The sequence below is a fragment of the Saccopteryx leptura genome, chromosome 8, assembly GCF_036850995.1.
Source record: "Saccopteryx leptura isolate mSacLep1 chromosome 8, mSacLep1_pri_phased_curated, whole genome shotgun sequence".
In the NCBI taxonomy this organism is placed as follows: Eukaryota; Metazoa; Chordata; class Mammalia; order Chiroptera; family Emballonuridae; genus Saccopteryx; species Saccopteryx leptura.
In genome coordinates this window covers 7,652,461-7,679,115 of record NC_089510.1, presented here as the reverse complement: position 1 = coordinate 7,679,115, position 26,655 = coordinate 7,652,461, and the positions used below count along the sequence as shown (strand labels likewise).

At 51.9% G+C, this 26,655-nt stretch overlaps 1 protein-coding gene across 1 annotated transcript; it reads left to right on the top strand.

Annotated features, from left to right (window-relative positions):
• The first annotated feature begins 3,881 nt into the window (after positions 1-3,881).
• LOC136379480 (transmembrane 4 L6 family member 4-like) lies at positions 3,882-17,388 on the top strand. Its single transcript, XM_066346901.1, has 4 exons — positions 3,882-4,052; positions 4,772-4,861; positions 9,628-9,764; positions 17,040-17,388. The coding sequence occupies exons 1-4, from the start codon at positions 3,882-3,884 to the stop codon at positions 17,386-17,388; spliced, it is 747 nt and encodes a 248-aa protein (XP_066202998.1).
• Positions 17,389-26,655: the final 9,267 nt, after the last annotated feature.

Below are 26,655 nucleotides of genomic sequence, written 5' to 3'. Positions count from 1 at the left end.
TCTGTCCCTACCTATCCCTCTCTCTGACTCTCTCTCTGTCCCTGTAAAAACAAAAACAAAAACAAAAAAAACAAAAAAGAAATGCTTACTCCTAATGACCGTGCCTGCGTGAAACCACTGACTTGCGGACAGAGTGAGAGCGTTCATGGGTCAGCAGTGGGGAGATGAATAAAGCCACAGAAGCACCCCTGTCGCTCGTCTCACTTTCTCAGGGCACAACCCCGGGAAGCCCGTGCACACGGCTCCCAGACGGTTTCTGTTCCCTAAGCCAGTGGTCCCCAACCCCCGGACCGCAGACCGGTACCAGTCCGTGGGCCATTTGGTACCAGTCCGCAGAGAAAGAATAAATAACTTATATTATTTCCGTTTTATTTATATTTAAGTCTGAACGATGTTTTATTTTTAAAAAATGACCGGATTCCCTCTGTTACATTGTCTAAGACTCACTCTTGACGCTTGTCTCGGTCACATGATACATTTATCCATCCCACTCTAAAGGCTGGTCTGTAATAATATTTTCTGACATTAAACCGGTCCTTGGCCCAAAAAAGGTTGGGGACCACTGCCCTAAGGGACGACCAGAGGCTTGGCAAGCGGACGGCGTGTGGCTTCCCCATCTCACGGACACAAAGGTGTTTTAGTCTCAGGGTCCATGCGTTTCCTCACCGGACTGAAGCTTTCCCCTGTAGACGGGCTACCGCCTCTTCTGTACCTAAAGCCCTTCGGAAAAAGATGACTCCCATCTGGGGAATCCCTCTCGACGTCCACAGCGGCGGGAGAAGCGTCCATGGGCCCGATGCTTGGGTGTGTCTGTGCTGTCGGCCAGTTGGATAACACTTGGGCAGCGCCACTGACCACCCTCCGGGCTCAGGTCACCCGAGCACACGAACAGCGTTAGGAAGCCTCGACTGGCACACTCTGCCGAGACCTTCCAAATACCTTGGTCACGAGCACTGTCATCGGTCCTTCTACAGCTCAGGTCCACCCCCTTTGGGCCTGAGGAACTCTCGGCCGTGGCGACAGTCACAGGGTACTTAGTCAATGCACCCCACCTGGACCTCTGTGGATCCACAGCTGATTTAGAAACAAACCAGCAAGAGAACACACTTCAATACTGTGAAGGCCTAATGGCTTCTGTCAAAAAACGAACCACGTTCTGGTATGGCATCGTTTCATAGTGCGCCCAGGGACACACTCCACAACCTGGAGATTTCATCTGTTGGAAAAGACACCTCGGAAGGACCCTCTTCCCCCTCACTGGAAGGACCCCTATCACGAGTTGCTGGCAGCAAACTCCAGGGAACAGACCCCGGGGTCCGCGTGATTTATCGAAGGAAAGCCCAGCCCCTGCACCCAGCTGGACGTGCGTGCCACCTCGCCATGAGGGCCAGGGTTTCCTGAAACTGAACAGAACACCCGAGATGAGACGGCTCTCACGGGGTGGCACTCAGACCAGGCCAGTTAGAGGACCTCAGGTTCACAGAAGTGTCCCTTTCATCTCAACTCTTCACTGACTTGGGACTCTTATAAAATTATTTATCTCCCCTTTCCTCCCCCTTTCCCCTCTTCCAGCCCCTCCCGCTGCCCCTGCCCACTGGCGACCCCCACACCGGCGTCTGTGCCTATGAGTATTTTTCTGTGCTCAATCCCTTCACCCAGCTCCCAACCTCTCTCCCCTGTGGCAGCTGTGAGGCTGTTCTCTGCAGCTATGAGTCTGTGTCTATTTTGTGTGTCCGTTTATTTTGTTCATTCTATTCTCCATATAAGTGAAATCGTAAGGTGCTTGTCTTCCTCTGACTGGCTTATGTCACCTCGCACAATACTCTCTAAGTCCATTCACGCTGTCAAGAAAGGTAAGATTTCCTTCTTTCGTGTGACCAAGTATTCCACTGTGTAAATGTACCACAGCTTTTTTATCCACTGATGTAAGGATGGGCACTTGGGCTGCTTCCAAGTATTGGCTGTTGTGAATAACGCAGCAGTGAGCGTAGGACGCATGTATTCCTTCACACTGCTGTTTCCGGTTTGAGTATATTCCCAGAAAAGGAATTATTGGGTCATAAGGCAGCTCTATTTTTAATTTTTTTTAGGTAACTCCATACTGTTTTCCACAGTGGCTGCACCCGTCTGCATTCCCACCAACAGTGCAGGAGGGTTCCCTTTTCTCCACATCTTTGTCAATACTCTTGTTGTTTGTTGATTTATGGATGACAGCCATTCTGGCAGGTGGAGGTGATATCTCACTGTGGTTTTAATTTGCATTTCTCTGATGATGAGTGACATTGAGCATCTTTTCAAATGTCCTTGGCCATCTCTATGTCTTCTTTGGAGAAGTGTCTATTTGAGTTCTTTACCTATTTCTTAATTAGATTATGTTGTTTCATATGTCTCTTATAAATTTTGGGCATTAACTCATTATCAGATGTATCAGAAAATACGTTCTCCCATTCAGAGGGCGGCCTTTCATTTTGTTGATGGTTTCCTCTGCTGGGCAGAACTCTTCAGTCTGTGTAGTTCCTTTTGTTAACTCCCCTTTTGTTTCCCTTGAAACTGATGTATCAGAAAAAATATCGTTACGACAAATGTTCGAGATTTTACTGCCTATGTTTTCTTCTAGGATTTTTGTGGTTTCGAGTCTAACATGTAAGTCTTTAATCCATTCTGAGTTCATTCTTGTGTGTGATGTAAGAAGGTAGCCCGGTTTCACTTTCTTGTCAAATTCTCCCCACACCATTTATTGAATAGACTATCTTTGCACCATTGTACATTTTTGCCTCCTATGCCGAATATTAACTGACTATAAGGGCGTGGGTTTGTTTCTGGGCTATTCTGTTCCATTGATCTATGTATGTTTTTATGCCATGCTGTTTTGATTACTAAGGCCTTGTAGTATAGTTTGATATCAGGTAGTGAAGCTGGCCTACATTTAAACAGATTATATTGCTGCAGGTCTAACATAGTTTGTCTCTGGGCAAAATGTCAGCGACCACCGCCAACACTGAGTTGGTGATGCTCGCTCACAAGAGAGGCGGAGCTGCTGGTGAATCTCCGACTGCCCCGGGTGGACACGGTCCAGCACGCGGGAGTCCAGGGAGGCAGGAGAGGCCCGTGTGCAGGCCCTGCAGTCTGATCTCTGTTCTGTGCCTCCTGGGGACAGCGGTGAGAAGAGCTGTTTTGTGGAGGAGTAGAGGCCCTGCCCTGCCAACACCTTATCCCAGCACTGAACTCAGGATGTAACCTCAGGCTTCTAGATACCCCCAGTCTCCCTTCCTATGTTCAAAGACAGGAGTGAAGGGTTTCTTTTACCGTGCTATTAAAAGGCTGTCTTCACTCGTGGCTCTAGGGATTGATTCCAAAGCATTGTATAAAGTGGGTTCTGCGGACCACCCCCTCCCTCTGCACACACCCCTCTCGCACAACGAGCTGCCTCTCTCACAAGGCACGTGAGTCACAATGCACATGAGCGGGTGAAGGTTCTGAGATGCCTGGTAGTAAGGAAACCTCTTGTTCAAGCCACTATTACCTAAGCGCAGTTCCACACCTGCTCCTGTAGGGGCAGCACTCATAGAACTTGATAGAACCTACGTCTGTGGAACACACCTTGTTTCTATGGCAAAATGAATGCTCTGAACCTGGTACCAAATGGAAGCGGACTCCAGGTCGGAAAGAGCTTACAGATACCCATCAGCGTCGAGCCTCTGCGGTACTGGAGAAGCTGAAGCAACGCCCCGGACGCAGATCACCGGCTGACTCTCTTCTCAGCTCCAGAGCACGGACGGGCCTGGGGACGTTGACTGGGACCTACGGCCGATCACTCAGGAGAGCCCGTGAAGGAGGTAGCGAAGGGCCGCTCTCCCTGCCCTGTGCCGTCCGTCCCCGGCATGTGTGTGGCCTTCTGTGGCAGGTGTCTGGGGGTAATCCTCAATCTGTTCTCCATTGTGGCCTGCCTGGCCAATGTCCTGTTGTTTTTCCCGGGAGGAAAACAATTACAGTACCACCAGATTTCTGATGAAGTCTGGCTTTTCGGAGGAATAGTAGGAAGCGGGATCGTGGTGAGTAGGAAAGCCTGGAGGTCCCCCTGAGGGAGGTGTGCCCCCCATTCTTCTAGACTTGGGCACCTGCTGACCAGCAGGAGACTTGGGGGCTGACCGAAGCCCGAGCATTGCACAATGCCAGTGCCTTTGTTTTCCCTTCTCCGGTGGGACCGGAGGAGGACGTGTCCCCTAAATGTACTGGGTAACTTAAACTTGGGCCTGCCAGTTGTTCTCGTGAGCCGTTAAATTCCAGGAACCACACTGCAGGTCACAGAAGTGCTTTAATCCAACAAGAGAGGAGGGAGCTGGGACATGTGAGGGGTGTGGGGAGCGGAAACAGACTTTCTAGCAAATAGATTGAGTGAAAAGCACCAAGAGCAGGAGGTAGATGTCAGTGGATTCCTCTCCACGCGTGCACGAGGGACTTCTTACCCCTTGTTTCCAACAGCGACTGGGGCTGCTGCCTTAGAGAGCACCTCCCATAGCAATCAAGAACCGCCATCCGAATAGAAGTTCAGGGTGTCTTGAAATCCTGCTCCATTGACACTGCAGTCAGGCCAGTGACACCTAAGTACTTAGTAACAATCATCCAGGCCGCCACTGCCATGCTGCTAGTTCCTGCCATACCCTTTGGCCACCAAGTCCCACGTCAGGGCTGCGCCTCCTCACACAGACTGGCAGGGGTGGGTCCTCCCTTCACCCCCAGAGCCATTCTGAGCGGCTTCTTTTGCTGGCAGATGCTCTTCTCTGCTAAAATGTTATCGGATCTGGGGTACGAGGACTGCTGTGGTTGCTGTGGCAACGAGAGCTGCGGGAAGAGGTTTGCGGTGAGTGAGCAGGGGGTGCACACCAGGATTATTCCAGGGCGCACTGTCCCCTTGTGGGGGCGTCTCATGGGTGGGGGACGAGTAACCAGCACGGAGGACTCTGGGGACAGCTGTTGCCAGACAGATGGAGTTCTTCCCATGGGTGCAAAGTAACAATGACGATACATTGTAAAATACCAGCGCCCTCCTCCTTGTCGTGCATGACTACCATTGTGTGTGTTATTTATTATTTATATTTGTTTGTTTGTTTTGTATTTTTCTGAAGTTGGAAACGGGAAGGCAGTCAGACAGACTCCCGCATGCGCTCAACCGGGATCCACCTGGCACGCCCACCAGGGGGTGATGCTCTGTCCATCTGGGGCGTTGCTCTGTTGCAACTGGAGCCATTCTAGCGCCTGAGGCAGAGACCATAGAGCCATCCTCAGCGCCCGGGCCAACTTTGCTCCAATGGAGCCTTGGCTGCAGGAGGGGAAGAGAGAGACAGAGAGGAAGGAGAGGGGGAGGGGTGGAGAAGCAGATGGGCGCTTCTCCTGTGTGCCCTGGCCGGGAATCAAACCCGGGACTCCTACACGCCAGGCCGACGCTCTACCACCGAGCCAACCGGCCAGGGCCTTATTTATGTTTTTATTGAGCTTATTGGGGTGACATTAGTGTATAAAGTTAAGTAGTTTCCGGGTGTGACTGGCACTTTAGTTCTTACGAGGAAGCAGGGGCGTCCGAGCTGGGGCCCCGCCGGGCGGTCACATGAGGAACCCAGGCCGGGAAGGTGGAGACAGGGCTGGAAAGCGTTAAGAGTTCAAGTACAGCGACGCGGCGAAGGGCGGGGAGGTGGGGATGGCGCGGGGTGGCGGGGAGGCCAGGGATGACGTTGCGAAGGGCGGGGAGGCGGGGATGGCGCGGGGTGGCGGGGAGGCCAGGGATGACGTGGCGAAGGGCGGGGAGGCGGGGATGGCGCGGGGTGGCGGGGAGGCCGGCTCCTGCTCATCTCCCAAGGTTCACTTGTCCACCTACGAGAGCCGACCCAGTGGTGAACTAGACACACTCACCTTCCCTTCTTTTTTTTTTTTTTAAAGGTATATCTTTTTTTTTAATTTTTTTTTTAATTTTACTTATTTATTTTTAGAGAGAAGAGAGAGAGAGAGAGAGAGGGAGAGAGAGACAGAGAGAGAGAGAAAGGGGGAGGAGCTGGAAGCATCAACTCCCATATGTGCCTTGACCAGGCAAGCCCAGGGTTTCGAACCGGCGACCTCAGCATTTCCAGGTCGACGCTTTATCCACTGCGCCACTACAGGTCAGGCTCACCTTCCCTTCTTAAAGGGAAAACTCTCTGTTCTGAAGCTAATCTTGTCATTCTTGCTCATCGTACCTACTCATTGACTCAATCAAAGAGTATTTATTGTGCACACACAAAGGCTGAAGCTGGCGCGCTTGCACACACCACACGGATTCCCACGTGAGGTCAAAGGTCATGAACACCTCCCCTTCCGTGTCATCACAAGTCTCAATGAAGCATCGAGCAGTGGGGTCACCTTTACATCCTCATTCACAAAGAGACGTAAAATAACCACACATTACAGGTGTAATTATAAGGCATGTGCTATATGTAATGTGATACTTCTACGAAATTAAGATAAGATGAAATATATAAGTCATTTTCCACCTGAAATGTAACCCTGTTCCACTTGGGAGACTGGGGGGGGGTAAACCGAAGGTGAGAATTTGAAGGAAAATAGCAGCGAAGGAAACTAGACGAAGAGGAAAAGGACTCACTGTTTAGTCTACCAGCTCATTTCCTGGTGTTGAATAGAGCTGAAGATCGGCCCCTTAAAACAGTGTCTTGGTGATCTGTGGTTTATATACAACCACAGTGAGAAGTGCAACAACATTCAAAGGATTGTGCAAAACTTGTTTATTAATTAGATTTAAGCAAAGCGCAAGAGGAAGGCCCCAAATCCTGTTTTCACGAGTGCAGGTGAGTCAATATGACCCGAATGTCTGCTGCCGGTTCAGTCCTCCCTCTGAGCTCCCTAACCCCCCCACCTCCCCCACGTGGGACCTGCCCTTGGGGGGAGGTGCGGCTGTCACCTCCAAACCACTGGCTGACTGTCCCCAGGCCAGTGCCCATCAGAGGACCAGCCAGGCCAGGCTGTCAGCTCAGGCACCAGCCACAGCTGCCCTGGACCAGGGGCCACTGCGCTCCAGGTGGCCGCAGGCCCTTTCTGGTTTTTGTTTGCTTATAATCAGCTGCCAGCTTCTAAAGATAGAGTTCACTAGAAGTGTCTGGAAACCCTACTACTTTTCCAGAAATTAAAAAGCTGCCGTGGTGCCCCTGAGCCTGCACTCGGCACAATGGGCACTGGGGGAGGCGGAGCCTCTGTGTGCCGCCCCCGCCCACCCCGGAGGGCCACTGAGCCACGTCCCTGCTCCGGAGCCTCGTTCCCGTCTTGTTCTGGGGATCTGGGGCCATGCAACAGCCACTTCATAAAGAAAGGTGTTACACACATTTGTCAGACGGAAAGAAAAGAGCTGCAGCAGGATTTGACGGGCGCTCTAGAGCTGGAAGACGGGTCCTTTCCCACAGACTCACAGCCTTCCCCTCAGGTTTAGGCAGTGGTGGGACTCAGTCGGTTCGCACGGGTTCGGCAGAATCAATACCTAATTTTCTGTTGAGTTCAGTGATCCGGTTTTTAAAATGACAATTGTCGGCCCTGGCCAGTTGACTCAGTGGTAGAGCGTCGGACCTGGCATGCAGGAGTCCCGGGTTCGATTCCCAGCCAGGGCACACAGGAGAAGCGCCCATCTGCTTCTCCACCCCTCCCCCTCTCCTTCCTCTCTGTCTCTCTCTTCCCCTCCCGCAGCCAAGGCTCCATTGGAGCGGGGTTGGCCCAGGCGCTGGGGATGGCTCTGTGGCCTCTGCATCAGGCACTACAGTGGCTCTGGTTGCAACGGAGCAATGCCCCAGATGGGCAGAGCGTCGCCCCCTGGTGGGCATGCCGGGTGGATCCTGGTTGGGTGCATGCGGGAGTCTGTCTGACTGCCTCCTGTTTCCAACTTTAGAAAAAATACAAAAAAAAAAAAAAAAAAAGAATAAAATGGCAATTGTCATGAGGGTTCCAAGGTGGGCACTTTTGCAGCCGCCCCGTGTGGAAATCACACATTGACATTCCTTACTCTTTATTATTATTATTATTATTATTATTATTTAGTAAGAGGCGGGGAGGCAGAGAGACAGCTCCCGCATGCGCTCAAACTAAAGGAGCATTCACACTGCAGAGTCCTCCCCAGCGCCCCCTAGAGAGGGCCCCGGTGAGCGCTTCTGGAATGAGCGCTATAGCCACCAAATACCACAAAAAAAAAAAGGTATTTTTTTCTTACAAGCTGTTTTATTTTTCTGCGAGAACCAATACCATTCACACGGCAACTTGCCAATAACCGAGGGCCTGGTGTTCGTGCAGTGTGTCGTGGGGGGTGCGTGTGTATTGGGGGAGGGAGGAGACCCCCTCCCCAACTCAGCTCAGCCTCCCTCCTGGACGTGTGAGCTCAGACAGTCAGAGATTAAGAGCATGGGCTCTGGGAGCCGCGGCCAAGGATTCGTCCCAAGTCCTCCCACTTTATGATTTGCGTGACTCAGCCAGTCACTTGGTTTCTAGTGGTCTCCTATCTTCTGTCTGGAGAAGGTGCCGTGCACCATCCGGCTCACCTGACAGACTTGCTGAGAGGATTGACTAGGAGTATACGCCCAAGGCTCTCGCGGAATGAAGCCATTTTTATTAGCTGGGAAGTGAAGTGATTGCACTCGATGGTGATTGAGGTCTTTTTTTATATAAAAACATAATTAGAAGAATATTTAACCACTTATTTTGGGGAAATCCTGGCTTTGGAACACTTGGAACCACTTGTAAGATGGGAGAACCCCTTACTTCCTAGAATCTGTTTTTCATCGAAACAACCCCCTCTGTCTGGAGGGACCACATATCACTGGCGTTTTCAGATCACGCCGAGCCTCGCTCTGAAAGGCCAAGGTAACACTGGGAGACACTGACCTGAGTGTAAGTTTTCAGTTGCTGTATTGGAATGACCTGGCCCTCGCGAGAGGAACACCGTCCTCGTCTAGCTGACTGGCCCCTGGATGGCGCACGGAGGAGGCCCAGAGACCAGGAACAAGCTAGTCACAGCTCTCTCAGAATCAGAGCGGCACTTCCCAAAGTGTGTGCTTGCCAGAACTCTCTCTCTCTCTCTCTCTCTCTCTCTCACACACACACACACACACACACACACACAAAGTCACAGGCTCCATGAGCTAGGAAAACTCTGCGAATTAACATATATCCTCTCTTATAAATAAGGCGATACCTGGTATAAAACCAATTTCCAGTTTCCCGTAAAAAGGTTTCAAAATAAGCTCTTGTTCTTAACTAACATTAATATATGAACTCTCAGTGACATATGCCTGTTTTAAATCACATGTTGTATAAAATATAAAATACTTCGAATATACTGACTTTGAAATATCCCTCCCTCACACTCATGTATTGTTCGATCTAGTCAAGCTTCTTTAACTGCGACCCGTGAGGGGAATTTCTAGATTTCTACCCCTACTCATATGCAGAACAGACATGCTACATGACACCGAAGTCATTCGAGGAGACCCCAGGGGCCCGTGTCCTAACAAGACTGGCTCCTGCAGGTACCGTGCCTCAGCCACCAAGTGGCGCGTCACCTGTGGACGCCTCTAAGAACCTGGCTGTCTCTCTCTTCTCTTTCAGATGTGCTCCTCCATCATATTTGCTGTGATTGGATTATTGGGTTCTGGGTACTCATTTCTCGTCTCAGTCATCGCAATCAAGAATGGTCCGAAATGTCTCATGGACAATCATGTGTGGGGCTACCCCTTCCACAACGGGTAAGGTGCACCCTGCAATTCCCACCTGTCACCACAAGGGGCACAGTCGGGTTCATGGCCCAGGGGAGAGACTGCCCCCGTGTCGGGACATCTTACCCCACAAGCCTGGGGCATGCCGCCCTCCGAGGCAGAGCTGGGGCTGTGAGCTGTGCGCTGGACGGAAGCTGCTCCAGGGCTCACCCCTCACGGCTCTGTAGACGGAGACCGGGAGCCATGACGACGGGGCGGGGCACCTCAGCTGGCCTCAGGGAAGGGGATTGGCGGTGTCTGTGCTGACATGCGAACCGCATCAGCAGACACGTGGGACAACGAACAACATTAGTGAACAGAGCAGTGGCTTCCACGGCAAAGCTCAGCACCGAGAGCAAGAACGATCCCCACTCACAGGGCTCCGTGGCTTTCCCTCGTCCCCGGATGCTCTATAACCCAACAGTGTCGGAGGTGCCAGTCGACAGCAAGTGACATTGGAATCCTTGTAGATCCTTCGTGACATTTATGTTAGTGGAACTCATTAAAATAACACCATGTTTTCAGGGTACTCTGTCATGTATGGAAACTACAAATGTTATGAATATTTTCTAACAAATTTAGTATCCACAAGAACCCCAAAAGGTAATTTACTTCCTGCCAAGACTATCCTTGATGAACTTAAAATCAATTAGAGTACATCTATGTCCAAAGCAAAAGGGGAGAAAGGAAACAGAACAGATGTCATGTCCCACTCCAAGGTCGGACAGCGGTCGCCTACGTCAGACATGAAGGGCCAGGCACGTCCCCCGGCACACTCAGCCCTGGGTGTGATGCCATGGGGCCGATGCCCAGCCCTCATCGGCTCACTTTAGAAAGTAGGAAGCTCCTTTATTTTTTAAGTGGGTTTTTTTTGTTTTTTTTTTTGTATTTTTCTGAAGCTGGAAACGGGGAGGCAGACAGACTCCCGCATGCGCCCGACCGGGATCCACCTGGCACGCCCACCAGGGGGCGATGCTCTGCCCATCCGGGGCATCGCTCTGTCGTGACCAGAGCCACTCTAGCACCTGGGGCAGAGGCCAAGGAGCCATCCCCAGTGCCCAGGCCATCTTTTGCTCCAATGGAGCCTCGGCTGCGGGAGGGGAAGAGAGAGAGACAGAGAGAAAGGAGAGGGGGAGGGGTGGAGAAGCAGATGGGCACTTCTCCTGTGTGCCCTGGCCGGGAATCGAACCCGGGACTTCTGCACGCCAGGCCGACGCTCTACCACTGAGCCAACCGGCCAGGGCTATTTTTTAAGTTTTGCTACAGGTAACTATGCCCTGAATGATTTGGTGATTTCATTCCCTCTTTTCAAGCACTCACATAAAGACACAAAGGGAATAATCCCTTTATCAGGGTATAAGTAAACTTTGATTGGCAAACCACAACAGCAGTGTTTACAACTCATTTCTATACATGGAATTTGTCATTATGCATTAGGACTTTCTAGAATACCATGCTTTTATGATGATTTTGTGATTCAATTTGAATCATTTCACACAGTCAAATGAAGATAGAAAGAGAATAATCTCCTTATCATGATATAAGCAAATCTTGATTGGCACAGTATTATATAGATGCATTCATGTATTTTATCAATAAATCATATTTCAGATAAGCCAAGGAGATATAGTTACTCAAGGAGAGGGATTCGTGTGATGTTTCAGAGCCCCGGCTTTGAGGTCGGACAGACCTAAGACCAAACCGAGGCGCTTGCCTTTCTAGCCTCATTCAATCTGCGTGTGGGTGTAGGCTCACTCCTCTGGTGACTATTTCCTGAAGGCAACTCCATGCCAGGCATTCTTCAAGGACAGCAGCTCCGCCGGGCCAGCTGCAGAAGGTGGCCAGCAGCTGCCGGACCAGTGACTGGAACATGGCAGGTTGTAGTGTGTGAAACTCCCTGTGCTGGAACCGGGGACAGACACAGGGGACAAGGTTGCTGCGCCTGTGAGTGCACAGTCACGGAAATAAGACAGGCACGTGGCCAGATGATGACGCAGAGTGCTGGGAAGCTAGAAGGGGACCAGCGCCAGCTGAGGGCAGGAGGGGCGTCAGGACTGCCCAGAGGAGTGGCACCTGAGGTGGCCAGGCTGAGTGGACAGGCTGAGTGGGCCATGCGGAGAGGGCAGGTGGAGTAGCCATGCTGAGTGGCCAGGCTGAGTGGCCATGTGGAGTGGCAATGCTGAGAGGCCAGGCTGAGGGGCCATGTGGAGTGGCAATGCTGAGAGGCCAGGCTGAGGGGCCAGGCTGAGGGGCCAGGCTGAGGGGCCAGGCTGAGAGGCCAGGCTGAGGGGCCATGTGGAGTGGCAATGCTGAGAGGCCAGGCTGAGGGGCCAGGCTGAGTGGCCATGTGAAGTAGGCAGGCTGAGTGGACAGGCTGAGTGGACAAGTTGAGTGGCCATGTGGAGTGGCCAGGCTCAGTGAACAGGCAGAAGAGCCAGGCTGAGTGACCACGTGGAATGGCCAGGCTGACTGACCAAGCTGAGGGGCCAGGCAGAGTGAGCAGGTAGAGAGGCCAGCCTCAGTGGCCAGGTGGAGTGGTCATGCTGAGAGGACAGCCTGTGTGGCCTTGTGGAGTGGCCGTGCTGAGGGGTCAGGCAGAGTGGCCATGCAAAATGGGCAGTCTGAGTGGGCAGGCTGAGCGGCTATGCAGAGTGGGAAGGCTGAGTGACCAGAGTAGACATGTAGAGTGGCCATGCAGAGTGGCCAGGTGGAGTGGACAGGGTGAGTGGCCATGCAAACTGGGCATGCTGAGTGGCCATGAATAGTGGCCATGCTGAGGGGCCAGATTGAGTGGCCATGCAAAGTGGGCAGCTGAGTGGCCATCAGGAGTGGGCAGGCTGAGTGGCCAGGTTTAGTGGACAGGCTGAAGGGCCAGCCTGAGGAGCCAGACTGAGTGACAAGGCTGAGTGACCAGGCGGAGGGGTCAGAATGAGGGGCCAGGCTGTTTGGCCATGCAGAGTAGGCCAGCTAAGAGATCAGACTGAGTGGTCATGAGTAGAAGGCAGGCTGAGGGGCCAGGCTGAGGGGCCAAGCAGAGTGGGCAGGCTGAGGGGTCAGGTTGAGTTGCCATGCGGAGTGGCCAGGCTGAGTAGCCATTCAGAGTTTGCAGGCTGATTGGTCATGTGATGTAGACAGTCTCACTGGCCATGTGAGGTTGTCATGCAGAGTAAGCAGAATGAGGGGCCAAGCTGAGTGGCCATGCGGAGTAGGCAGTTTGAAGGGCCAGGCAGAGGGTCATGGCTGACTAGCCATGCAATGTGGCTATGCTGAGGAGACAGGCTGAGTGGCCATGTGCAGTGTGCAGGAGAAGTGGCCAGGATATTGGGCAGGCTGAGGGCCCAGGCAGAGGAGACAGGCAAAGTGGGCATGCAGAGGGGCCATGCATAGTGCCCATGTTGAGGGATCAGGCTGAGTGGCCACGTGGAGTGGGAAGTCTCAGTGGCATGTAGAGTGGTCATGCGTAGTGTGCAGAATGAGTGGCCATGCAATGTGGGCATGCTGAGTGACCATGCGGAGTGGACTGGCTGAGTGGGCTGGCAGACTGGCCATTCTTATGGGCCAGACTGAGTGTCCGTGCACAGTGGGCCAGCACAGTGTACAGGCTGAGCGGCCATATGAAGTGGGCAGGGTGATTGACCAGGCTGAGTGGCCAGGCGGAGTGGGCAGGCTCAGTGGCCATGCTGATTCGCCATGCTGACTGGGCAGTCTTAGTGGCCATGCAGAGTGGCCATGCGGAGTTGGCAGGCTGAATGACTAGGCTGATTGGGCAGGCTGAGTGGTCATGCTGAGGGGCAAGGCTGAGTGGCCATGTGAAGTGGGCAGGCTGAGTCACCAGGCTGACTGTCCATGCTGAGTGGGCAGGCTGAGTGGCGATGCGGAGTGGGCATGCTGAGTGGCCATGTGAAGGGGGCTGGAGGAGTGGCCATGAGGAGTGTGCAGGCTAAGTGGCCTGGCTGAGGGGCCTTTTGGAGAGAGAGGCTCCCCTGCTCCCCTGCAGCTGTAGGAAGTGAGTTGCATGAAATGCACGGCACTCCCTTCCAAGTTTGGGGATGGCTGCAGCTTGGGTGGAAATGCCCTTTAGGAGAATGGAGGCTTTGAGACCCTGCTCAGGATGAAGGCAGTCTGCCTGAGCGCCCCCTGCTGCCCAGAATGTGGAAACACGGTCAGTTCCCAGTACCATGAAGTCGGAGGCTGCCTCTCACCTGAAGTTGGAGAGTTGGGCACGGCCATCACTGGCAGGCTCTCTGAGAGCCCCAGAACCAGAGAGAGTGGGGGCGAGGAGAAGGGCCTGGAATGGCTATCCATGGTGGTTTGTGAGGGCGGAGGAGGCAGCAGGTCTGGGACCCTGAGAACGTTTGATCTCACCACCAGGAGGTGCTGTCGTCCCACCACTGCACACGTCCGGGAAGAGGCAGAGAACTCGGGTCTGACGAGCTCTTCTTCTCAGCGTCTTTTCTTTACCAAGTATACCTGGACAATCCTGTCTCTCTGTGACTGGTGACCAGCATCCAGTGCACAAAGTGTCAAACCAGAAGTCCATGGAGAAATACAGAGCAGAGAGACAAGTGTTTGAAAAGAACAACTTCTGAAACGAGCTCTTACACAACAATGCATGAGGTGTATTATCTCAGTGGACTCCCACAGAAAGGGTAGTTTGCAGTGTATTTTATAGATGAAGAGTCTGACACGGCACATGGGGTATGTAAGGCCAGTATCCACAGCCACCATCACAGCCGCCTGGCCCATGCAGGTTCGCATTGGATTTGGACAGATGGTAATGAAACAATGGAGCCAAAAACTGGTGGGCCATTAGCTTTAATCCTAACTTTCACCCGGTGGGCAAGAAATACACACAGTAGGAAAACACTTCCCTTTCCATTCAGGGCTCCCAAAGCCACTGATATCCGAGTTTCCTAGAATCAAAGGTTTCTACCTCACCAGCCTTATTCTCCTCTGTTCCCTGTCTCCTTTTCTCTGCACAAACTCTGCACAAACTGGCTTCTCCTTCAGCACTCCACCATCTTGGCTGCTTCTCCTCTCCTCCACGTGGCCTTTCTCTGCTCTCCTCCAGCATGGGCTCCTCTGCCCCATTTTATAGTGTAGGAATCAAAACCTTTAATCCAATATACAAACAAGGAAGTCTCTGATACAAAGTCACTTATCTGAGGTATAATGGGATTCGTCATGAGAGTGCACCCCACCCCACATCATGCAACAATCAAGGGTGTGGGGAAAAGCTTAATTTTGAAAAGATCTTAGTATTAAAAGGGCGGGAAAGACAGTCTTAAAACTAAGCCTTAGGCTATAATGACTTTGCCAGCTTACAGTCTGTCCCCCACACCCAATGCAAACTATAAGCGAGTAAACATATATCATATTTACAAACTTATTTGACCAACAAGGCACAAGTACATGTATGAAGAATATAGTCAGTAAGAGGAAGGTTTATGTTCAAACCCAAGTCCCTGAACCCCAAATTACAGGCTCTTTCTTTTTTTTTTTTTTTTTTTTTTTATTTTTCTGAAGCTGGAAACGGGGAGAGACAGTCAGACAGACTCCCGCATGCGCCCGACCGGGATCCACCTGGCACGCCCACCAGGGGCGACGCTCTGCCCACCAGAGGGTGATGCTCTGCCCATCCAGGGCGTCGCTCTGCCACGACCAGAGCCACTCCAGCGCCTGGGGCAGAGGCCAAGGAGCCATCCCCAGTGCCCGGGCCATCCTTGCTCCAATGGAGCCCCGGCTGCGGGAGGGGAAGAGAGAGACAGAGAGGAAGGAGGGGGCGAGGGTGGAGAAGCAAATGGGCGCCTCTCCTATGTGCCCCGGCCGGGAATCGAACCCGGGTCCCCCGCACGCCAGGCCAACGCTCTACCGCTGGGCCAACTTTCTTTAGACCAGACGGCTCAGATTAAGTGAAAGAATAACAATTCTAGTGTTAATTGAGCACTTACTATATGCTAGGCACTGTCCTATGCACCTTACTGGTGTTAACTCATGTAATCCTCACAATAATATGCTTTTCATGGGTAACGTTATTCCCATTTTACCGATAGTCACACAGCTAGTGACCAGAGAACCTGTGCTCTTTGGGGAAAGGTCAGTCAATGCTATAAACAATGTTTTATGTTTAAAACAAGAGCAAAATGCTCATTCCTTTGTGCCTTCGACTATGTGAAATGCCAAGGCGTCTTCCTTCATTGCAAAGATTTTTCAGATTTTAACATGGAATATATCAAAATTAGTGTGTGTTGATTCATCGAATCTGAAGACTCGGGGGGGGGGGGTTGATGTAACGGCCACATGCAGACAGGTTCCCACTGAGACCTGAGCGGACAGAGGAGGCTTAAAGGAAGGGGGAGACCGTCTGTGGCTCTGAGAATGTGAGGAGGAATGACAGTTCCCCAGAGCAGGGCCGCCTTCCTGCCGTTCTTGGTGAAGACAGCGTCCTTCACACGACCCCTTCACAGCACGGGGCCCTGGGCGTCCCAGAGGGCTCCTGACGAGCAGAGTCCACGAGTGGACTGCAGTTCTCCCACTTCAGAGTGTCTGGAAAATATGTATAACGGCCGCAGATTACTTAGTGCTTTTCATGAATTCAATCTTTCTCGTGTGACATTCCCACAGGTTAACAAATATATGGTTGAGTCAGATTCACAAGTTGGCTAGAATTAGACCTTTAAAAAATCAAAATCTTTCTTTTAAGTACATGACACGATTACACTTTACATGGCTTCTGATAGGCACTAGACTGGACAGGTAATTTGTCAAAAGTCCAAGTGGCCCCGAATGACAACAGGCGGGACAAAGCCCAGGAACCGTCGTGAGATTCCTCTCGTGGAGAGCCTTCCTCCTCCTGGCTCCCTCCTAGGTACTGAGTTTTCCCGTTCTCTTGGTCAGCTCACAAAAATCACTCTGTCACTGAGTAGCTGTGTCACCTTGGAGCAAGTCGCTTCACCTCTCTGGGCCTCAATTTCTTAATTGCGAAAAGGAAGAAAAAAACCCATCAATTTCCTTTGAGAAATAAATGAGTGCGTTTGTGTCATTTATGTGGAATAGAATCTACACATAGTAGATAGTCAATAAGAATGTGGAGTATTGTTTGTAATAGTATTGTTATTATGGTTTGTATTTCCTATGGACAATTATGTTTTGGATAGAAAGTATTGCCAAAGAGAAACTATTATGGCCCCTTTCTGGTCTAGGGTATTGCCTACTTTTTGTAGATGTCTCCATCCACCACCACCCCCGCCCCCTTGTTCCTGACAGGGATTACCTCGAAAACAAATCCTTGTGGAAGAAATGCCTGGAGCCTGAGGACGTGGTTCCCTGGAACCTGATCCTCTTCTGCATCCTGCTGGTCATAGCAGTGGTCCAGATGCTTGTCTGCATCGTCCAGGTGGTCAAAGGGCTCCTGGGGGTCCTGTTTGGGGACTGCCGGTGCTGCAGCGGCCGCTGCGGGGTAAGTGGAGATCTTGGTCCTTACTTCTCAGGAGCAGCAGGCCGAGACTGGCCTCCAGCGCTCACGGAGGACACGGGGGAGGGGGCGGCTACAGAAAGCGGAGCCGGGAGGCGGGGCAGTGCAGACAGCCCCTTCCGCCACCCAGGGAAACAGTGACTTCCTGTTGCCGGAACCCGGCACTCGGCTCTCTGTGCCTGGTAACAGGCCCAGGCTGCAGCTGACCAGACGTGTTTTAGCTCCACACCCAGCTGACCATAGTCCTGGGGGCAGAGGACTGCACACACACCCAGAAATGTATACTAATGTCCTGTGAGCCTCCCAGGAGGTGGGCTTCTGTCCTCTGCTCATAGTGTCCGCAGTTACACCTCCCAGTCTGGCCCGAAGTGTTCTCACCATTCCCTCACTGAGCCGCATAGAGGGTTAGAGCTGCCAGGTTCCATAGGGAACACACTGCAGGGTGTTTTCTTGTCCCTGGAAAAGAAAAGGTGCACCAGTGCAGAACTTATGTTTTGATAAACTTTATAACCAGATAAGAAAAATATTTACATGGATAGGGGGGAAGAACTCATGGAGGATCTGGCCCTTGTTAGCAGTGAGTGGCAGGAGTCAGAGGTCGACCATGGGAGATGGGGATGGAGGAAGGGAAGGGGGAAGCAAGGGAAAAAAAAAGAAGAGTAATATTATAATTAACTTGTTCTACCTTCTAGAAATACGGACAAGTTTAAACCGCTGTGATGAACTTCTTCAACCCCATGGTATGTAGGAAGACACAATAAACCCAGTCTTCTCTCTGGGGGTCTCCAGTCTCTGTCTGCTTCCGAAGGGCACGGCCATTCCATCTCCCTTCCCACCCGCTTAGCGCCGCTTGGAGTTTTATGTTCGTTGCAAGTAAAGAACAGGTTAAAAATAATAAAGTATAATAATAAAAAAACGGGTTGCCCACTCACGTTAGATTTATAAATCTTTCCAATTAGCTTTCTTTTAGAATTGAAAAACATGAAAAAAGCTAATTTTTCACAATTTCTTCTTTAAGAATGGAAAAAAAAAAAAATGAAAGTCACATGTACCACCACACTGCTGCTTTGTCTATACAGGTGTTTATGTCTTTGGAAGTTTTACATAATTCAGAGGAAGGAAGCACACTAAAAATAAGAAACCAAGACCAATTTCTTTTTCCAGAGTTATGGGAAACACCAGTGACTGGTGTGTCATAAATAATTTTTATTGGGTTTCTTTTGGCTAACGTGTTTGAAGTCCTCGTAACTAGCCTTCTGTGCCTGCCATCGTCAGCCAGGGGTTCCTTATGTATATTAAATTAAAATCATAATCCAGTGGTAATATAATAAAAATGGTGAGTGTTTCAAGAGAGAGGGCACAGGTTGAATGAATAACACCCTCTTTTCACCTCTACAAATGCCTCCTTTGAGCAAACAAAAAACGATGTTTTTAAAAAGTTGACTTGGGCAGTAACTTGTCAGTCTGTGGCCCAGGATGAAGGTAACAGGTATTATTAATTCTATGGTTTATATTACGACATTAACGTTGGTCTTATGAGTCAAGCATTAACATGAAGTTGAAGCCATTGGGTTGATTCGAGTTCAAACCTCAACCGCACCACATACCCGCTTAGGGATGCTGGGAAGTTACTTTCTAAGCCTCAGTTTCCCCATCTGTAAAAAGACTGTTGAAAGACAATCAATCCTCCAAGAAATGTTGAAATCCCCCCAAGGTGAAACAAAGGAGGCCTGTGGGATTGTCAGGATGACTCGTGTACAGCAAGGGGAACTCAGAGGGAGCTCCAAGCCAGGAGTCTCACTTCTTCTTCTTCCCTCTGTCCTTTCTTTTTGTTTCTTTCTTTGTTTTCATTTTTGTTTCTTTCTTTTTTTACTCTTTACGCTTTAGCAAGAATTTTATTTCATTTATGTTGTTTTATTTTTTTATAAACTTGACTGGAGTCACATTGGTTAATAGAACTGTACAGGTTTCGGAAGCCTCACGTCTGCACCTGTCAAGATGATAGGTCACACTGTGTAAGATGAGGTTTCTCCTCGTCATTAGTAAAGCAGGTGCCAGTCGCCACTGAGTGCGGGCCACCGGGATAGCCACCAAGACACGAGGACGTACACCTGTCTTCTGGTTCTGCCCTCACTCCACTGAGAGCTCTGAGGTCAGAGGTCAGACCTGGCACTCAACAGGAAGAAGGAAGAACACAGGTAGAGATGCATTAGGATGTCCTTGGGGGTTCTACAAAGAGACACACACAGTGATCACATCAGTTTAGACCACTGGTTCCCAAACAAGGCTAACCATCAGAATGACCCAGAAAAGTTCTAAAATTATGATTATTTGTTCTTCTTCTTCCTCTTCTCCTCCTTCTCTGCCTCCTCCTCCTCCTCCTCCTCCTTCTTTTTTATTAGTGACAGAGGGAGAGAGACAGACCAAAAGGAAGAGAGATGAGAAGCATTAACTTGTAGTTGTAGCATTTTAGCTGTTCATTGATTGCTTCTCCTACGTGCCTGGACCAGGGGGCTTCAGCTAAGCCAGTGACCCCTTGCTCAAGCCAGCGACCATGGGATCATGTCCAGGATCCATGCCCAAGCTGGTGACCCTGAGCTCAAGCTGGTGAGCCTGTACTCAAGCCAGTGACCTCAGGGTTTCAAATCTGGGTCCTCAGTGTCCAGGTCGATGCTCTATCCGCCTTGCAACCACTGATCAGTCTACAATTATGATACCTGAGCCGCAGCATAGACCTGCTGCACCTGAAAATTGAGGTATGAGGCATGGAAGTCTATCCCTGGTCTGTTACTTAGTTTTTACAGCTCAGCAGGGAATGCTAAAAGCCAGTCACTCTGAGTCGCCATTGACGAGACAGGCAGACTGGCAGGCACCCAGGATGAGACTGAGTCGGACCCCATTGGGAACTCACACTGTACTGATTAATACTAATACAACGTAGTGGGTGCCAAGTTCTAACAGGTAACACAGGTCCTTAACGGGCCAGAGGTTCAGAGACGTCAGGCCTTCGGGACTGAGTCACGGACCCCAGTTCTTCAATGAGGATAAGGGTGTTGGTAAGGGCCATCAGTTTCTTACTTAGGGATTGTCTTTGATTCAGATTTTAGAAATGGGGGTTTGTAGTCTTCATCTAATCCCGTCCCATTCTTTTATTGATAAAGAAGTAAAACATGTCTTTGTCAAGTTTTTACACAAAAAAGGCACTTTCAAATCCAATTACCATAAAATTAGGAAAAAGGGCTTACTTAGCATGAACATTTAGAGGACTTAAAGGGAAGAGACAGGAAACAAAGGGCAAAGCTGAACGGGCTTTTGTAGATCCTTACACACACACACACTCACACACACTCACACACACACACACACACTCACACACACACGCACACACACACACGTGCACACACACGTGCACACACACACACACTCACACACGCACACGTGCACACTCACACACACTCACACACACACACTCACACACACACACACTCACACACACACGTGCACACTCACACACGTGCACACACACACTCACTCACACACACACACACTCACACACGCACGCACACACACGCACACTCACACACACACACTCACACACGTGCACACTCACACACGTGCACACACACTCACTCACACACACGCACACTCACACACACACACTCACACACGCTCACACTCACACTCACACACACACACACACACACACACACACTCACACACATCCCAAGCTTGGTAATAACACTGTCCAGAAAGCTCTCTGATGTGGGTTGCTAACTTGGCGTTGCTTTCTTGAGTACACGACCTATTCTCTACGTGTTGGAGTACAGATTAGCCAAGGAAAGGACAGTGTCCGGTTCCAGGTGACGCCCCAGCGCCTAACAAGGGACCTAGCACACAGCAGGCAGTCCACAGTGGAGGTGCCCAGAGCCCAGGTCTCTCTCCCGCACCCACAGACTGAGTCAGCTCGTTCTCCTGGCCCTGAAATAAGCTGTAGGAAGCTTTCCAAATGAGGTATCCCCCCAAAAAGTAGGAAGTGAGCAACCTGAAGGAGGGGCAAAATGATCTCACGGCAGCAGGGCAGGTGCACGAGGATAAGAGTTGGCCTGCATTTCCCGTATGGGCGGTGGTCTGGTTCCCAGAAGTACGTCCTGATGCAAGCACCCGCATACAAGTGATGTTTACAGAAGCGTTATTTAGGAACGATTTATCAAGGTATCGCTGCTCGACCCTTTGGCCAAGATCAGGTGTGTGTATCAAGGAACGGGTATTCACAGGGGAACCAGTGAGGGTGGGTGACGCAGGGCAGGAAGAGGAGGGGAACACGGTGTGGGCAGCTCTGAGGCCAGGGCCGGAATCCGTCGTCCCTGCCTGAAACCGCGGGACTCCGGAACGCGACACACCCACCTCTCACTGGCCAAAGGTCCCGGAGGATGTGAATTCTTAGGCATTTCTAGCTCTCTGTAGGTGCGGGGGCAAAGTGACTCCAGCATGCCTTTTAGAAAGGGCCACAGGTGTGAGCTGTTGGAAGCAAAAACATACCAAGATGGGAGGTGTGGGGCACAGGAAGTGTGAGGAGGAACAGAAGTGCAGAGCTGACATCATGCACTGCAGACAATAGTATTATAAAAAGGTCATTCAGCCCTGGCCGCTTGGCTCAGTGAGGGTGTCAGCCCAGCATGTGGAAGTCCAGGGTTTGATTCCTGGTCAGGGCACACAGAAGAAGTGCCCATCTGCTTCTTCACCCCTCCCCCTCCCCTTCTCTCTCTCTCTTTCTTTCTCTCTCTTCCATTCCCGCAGCTATGGCTCAATTGGCTCGAGCGTATCGACCCCAGGACTCTGAGGATGGCTCCCTAGAGCCTCTGTCTCAGGTGTTAAAAATAGCTCAGTTGTGAGCATGGCCCCAGACGGGGTTATTGGGTGGATCCCACTCAGGGCACATTTAGCAGGAGTCTGTCTCTCTGTCTCCCCTACTCTCACTTGGAAAAGCAGAATTAAAAAAAAAAAAGGTTATTCAATTTCATTATTAATTCAAGAAATACAAACTGTAACAGTGCGATACATTTTGTAACCTATTTATTATATTTACAAAGATTTAAGAGCTAAATCAAAGTTCTCGCCATGGGAAAAAAGAAAGTTGCAGCTATGTGAATGATGCATGTGTCAATTAACTTTATTGTGGTAATCAGTTTGTAATGTATACATATGTATAAAATCACTATGGTGTACACCTTAAACTAATACAATGTTATATGTCAATAGCTCCATAAAGCTGGAAAATTAAATTGGCACTGTATATCATTGCTAGAATAGAAAAAAACTTTTTAATTCAAATATGAAACTTTATTTACATATTCCACATCTTCCTGAATAGTTTGTGGAAAGCATAGGAGGGGGAGGGGCGGCAGACAAAACAAAAATGTTCATGTTTACACAAATAAAACTTGACGTTTTCTTTTGAAACTTCGTATTTGTAGTAAAAATCTTAAAAATCAAATTAAGGGGCGGGTCAAGATGGCAGCATAGGTAAACCTGGTACTCTAATGCTCCCCAACCGCATCGGAATCACAACTAAACTACAGAACAGCCCTCATTCAGAACTGCCTGAAACTAGTGACGTAAAGAAGAAGCCACTCGAGACTAGGAGGAGGGATAGAGATGAGAACAAGCTGGTCCCACACCCACGCTGTGTGGTGGTTCAGAACTGGGAGAGATATCTCAGCTGGGAAGGTCCCCCCCCCCCTGAGGAGGGAGAGGTCCCCGCCCCACACCAGGCCCCCCAGCCCAGGATTCCGGTGCTAGGAAAAGTCCCCATAACTTCAGGCTGTGAAAGCCTGCAGGGTCTGCCCTCTGGTGGCTCAGTGGATAGAACATCGGCCTAAGAACACTGAGGTCCCAGTTCAAAAGCCTGGGCTTGCCTGGTCAGGGCACATACAACAAGCAAGCAATGAACAACTATGCAATGAACAACGACAGTGAAGCAACTAGGAGGTGATACGTCTTGCTGACCTCCCCCTCTCTTCTCTCTGTAAATCAATAAATAAAATCTTTAGAAAAAGAAATAAAAAAGAAAACCAGCCTGACCTGTGGTGGCGCAGTGGATAAAGCATCGACCTGGAAATGCTGAGGTCGCTGGTTCAAAACCCTGGGCTTGCCTGGTCAAGGCACATAAGGGAGTTGATGCTTCCTGCTCCTCCCTTCTCTCTGTCTCTCTCTCTTTCTCTCTCTCTCTCCTCTCTAAAATGAATAAATAAAGTCTTTAAAATATATATTAAAAGAAAAAGAAAAAGAAACCCAGCCGAGACTGTGGCTGAGTGAGATGAAGGCTGCTGGAGTCCCAGGCTTCCCTCTTAAAGGGCCCACGACCGACTCCCGCCCTCTGAGCCCCAGTGCCAGGGCAGCGGCTCGGAAGGGACGGAGGGCAGGCAGGGAGGAGCTGAGTTGTCCGGCAGCAGGGCGAGAGCCGGGAGTAGCTGTCACCCAGACAGAGGCACTGGCAGTGGTCATTACTCCTTCTCTGAGCCCCCCCCCCCTCACAGAGCAGGCAGCCGGGAGTAGCTGTCTCCCAGACAGAGACACTGGCCGTGGTCATTACTCCTTCTCTGAGCCCCCCCCCCCTCACAGAGCAGGCAGCCGGGAGTAGCTGTCTCCCAGACAGAGGCACTGGCAGTGGTCATTACTCTTTCTCTGAGCCCCCCCCCCTCACAGAGCAGGCAGCCGGGAGTAGCTGTCTCCCAGACAGAGACACTGGCAGTGGTCATTACTCCTTCTCTGAGCCCCCCCCCCCCTCACAGAGCAGGCAGCCGGGAGTAGCTGTCTCCCAGACAGAGACACTGGCCGTGGTCATTACTCCTTCTCTGAGCCCCCCCCCCCCTCACAGAGCAGGCAGCCGGGAGTAGCTGTCTCCCAGACAGAGACACTGGCAGTGGTCATTACTCCTTCTCTGAGCACCCCCCCCCCCCTCACAGAGCAGGCAGCCGGGAGTAGCTGTCTCCCAGACAGAGACACTGGCAGTGGTCATTACTCCTTCTCTGAGCACCCCCCCCCCCCCTCACAGCGCAGGCAGCCGGGAGTAGCTGTCTCCCAGACAGAGACACTGGCAGTGGTCATTACTCCTTCTCTGAGCCTCCACCTCACAGAGCAGGCAGCCGGGAGTAGCTGTCTCCCAGACAGAGACACTGGCAGTGGTCATTACTCCTTCTCTGAGCACCCCCCCCCCCTCACAGAGCAGGCAGCCGGGAGTAGCTGTCTCCCAGACAGAGGCACTGGCAGTGGTCATTACTCCTTCTCTGAGCCCCCCCCCCCTCACAGAGCAGGCAGCCGGAGTAGCTGTCTCCCAGACAGAGGCACTGGCCGTGGTCATTACTCCTTCTCTGAGCCCCCCCCTCACAGAGCAGGCAGCCGGGAGTAGCTGTCTCCCAGACAGAGACACTGGCAGTGGTCATTACTCCTTCTCTGAGCACCCCCCCCCCCCCTCACAGAGCAGGCAGCCGGGAGTAGCTGTCTCCCAGACAGAGACACTGGCCGTGGTCATTACTCCTTCTCTGAGCCCCCCCCCTCACAGAGCAGGCAGCCGGGAGTAGCTGTCTCCCAGACAGAGAGAGACATTGGCAGTGGTCATTACTCCTTCTCTGAGCCTCCACCTCACAGAGCAGGCAGCCGGGAGTAGCTGTCTCCCAGACAGAGGCACTGGCAGTGGTCATTACTCCTTCTCTGAGCCCCCCCCCTCACAGCGCAGGCAGCCGGGAGTAGCTGTCTCCCAGACAGAGGCACTGGCAGTGGTCATTACTCCTTCTCTGAGCCCCCCCCCCTCACAGAGCAGGCAGCCGGGAGTAGCTGTCTCCCAGACAGAGGCACTGGCAGTGGTCATTACTCCTTCTCTGAGCCTCCACCTCACAGAGCAGGCAGCCGGGAGTAGCTGTCTCCCAGACAGAGGCACTGGCAGTGGTCATTACTCCTTCTCTGAGCCCCCCCCCCTCACAGCGCAGGCAGCCGGGAGTAGCTGTCTCCCAGACAGAGGCACTGGCAGTGGTCATTACTCCTTCTCTGAGCCCCCCCCCCCCCACAGCGCAGGCAGCCGGGAGTAGCTGTCTCCCAGACAGAGGCACTGGCAGTGGTCATTACTCCTTCTCTGAGCCCCCCCCCCCTCACAGAGCAGGCAGCCGGGAGTAGCTGTCTCCCAGACAGAGGCACTGGCAGTGGTCATTACTCCTTCTCTGAGCACCCCCCCCTCACAGAGCAGGCAGCCGGGAGTAGCTGTCTCCCAGACAGAGACACTGGCAGTGGTCATTACTCCTTCTCTGAGCACCCCCCCCTCACAGAGCAGGCAGCCGGGAGTAGCTGTCTCCCAGACAGAGGCACTGGCAGTGGTCATTACTCCTTCTCTGAGCCCCCCTCACAGAGCAGGCAGCCGGGAGTAGCTGTCTCCCAGACAGAGACACTGGCAGTGGTCATTACTCCTTCTCTGAGCCCCCCCCTCACAGCGCAGGCAGCCGGGAGTAGCTGTCTCCCAGACAGAGGCACTGGCCGTGGTCATTACTCCTTCTCTGAGCCCCCCCCTCACAGAGCAGGCAGCCGGGAGTAGCTGTCTCCCAGACAGAGAGAGACATTGGCAGTGGTCATTACTCCTTCTCTGAGCCCCCCCCCCTCACAGAGCAGGCAGCCGGGAGTAGCTGTCTCCCAGACAGAGGCACTGGCCGTGGTCATGACTCCTTCTCTGAGCCCCCCCCCCTCACAGAGCAGGCAGCCGGGAGTAGCTGTCTCCCAGACAGAGGCACTGGCAGTGGTCATTACTCCTTCTCTGAGCCCCCCCCCCTCACAGAGCAGGCAGCCGGGAGTAGCTGTCTCCCAGACAGAGGCACTGGCCGTGGTCATGACTCCTTCTCTGAGCCCCCCCCCCTCACAGAGCAGGCAGCCGGGAGTAGCTGTCTCCCAGACAGAGGCACTGGCAGTGGTCATTACTCCTTCTCTGAGCCCTCTCCTCACAGAGCAGGCAGCCGGGAGTAGCTGTCTCCCAGACAGAGGCACTGGCAGTGGTCATTACTCCTTCTCTGAGCCTCCACCTCACAGAGCAGGCAGCCGGGAGTAGCTGTCTCCCAGACAGAGACACTGGCAGTGGTCATTACTCCTTCTCTGAGCCCTCTCCTCACAGAGCAGGCAGCCGGGAGTAGCTGTCTCCCAGACAGAGGCACTGGCAGTGGTCATTACTCCTTCTCTGAGCCCCCCCCCCCCCACAGCGCAGGCAGCCGGGAGTAGCTGTCTCCCAGACAGAGGCACTGGCCGTGGTCATTACTCCTTCTCTGAGCCTCCACCTCACAGAGCAGGCAGCCGGGAGTAGCTGTCTCCCAGACAGAGGCACTGGCAGTGGTCATTACTCCTTCTCTGAGCCCCCCCCCCCCTCACAGAGCAGGC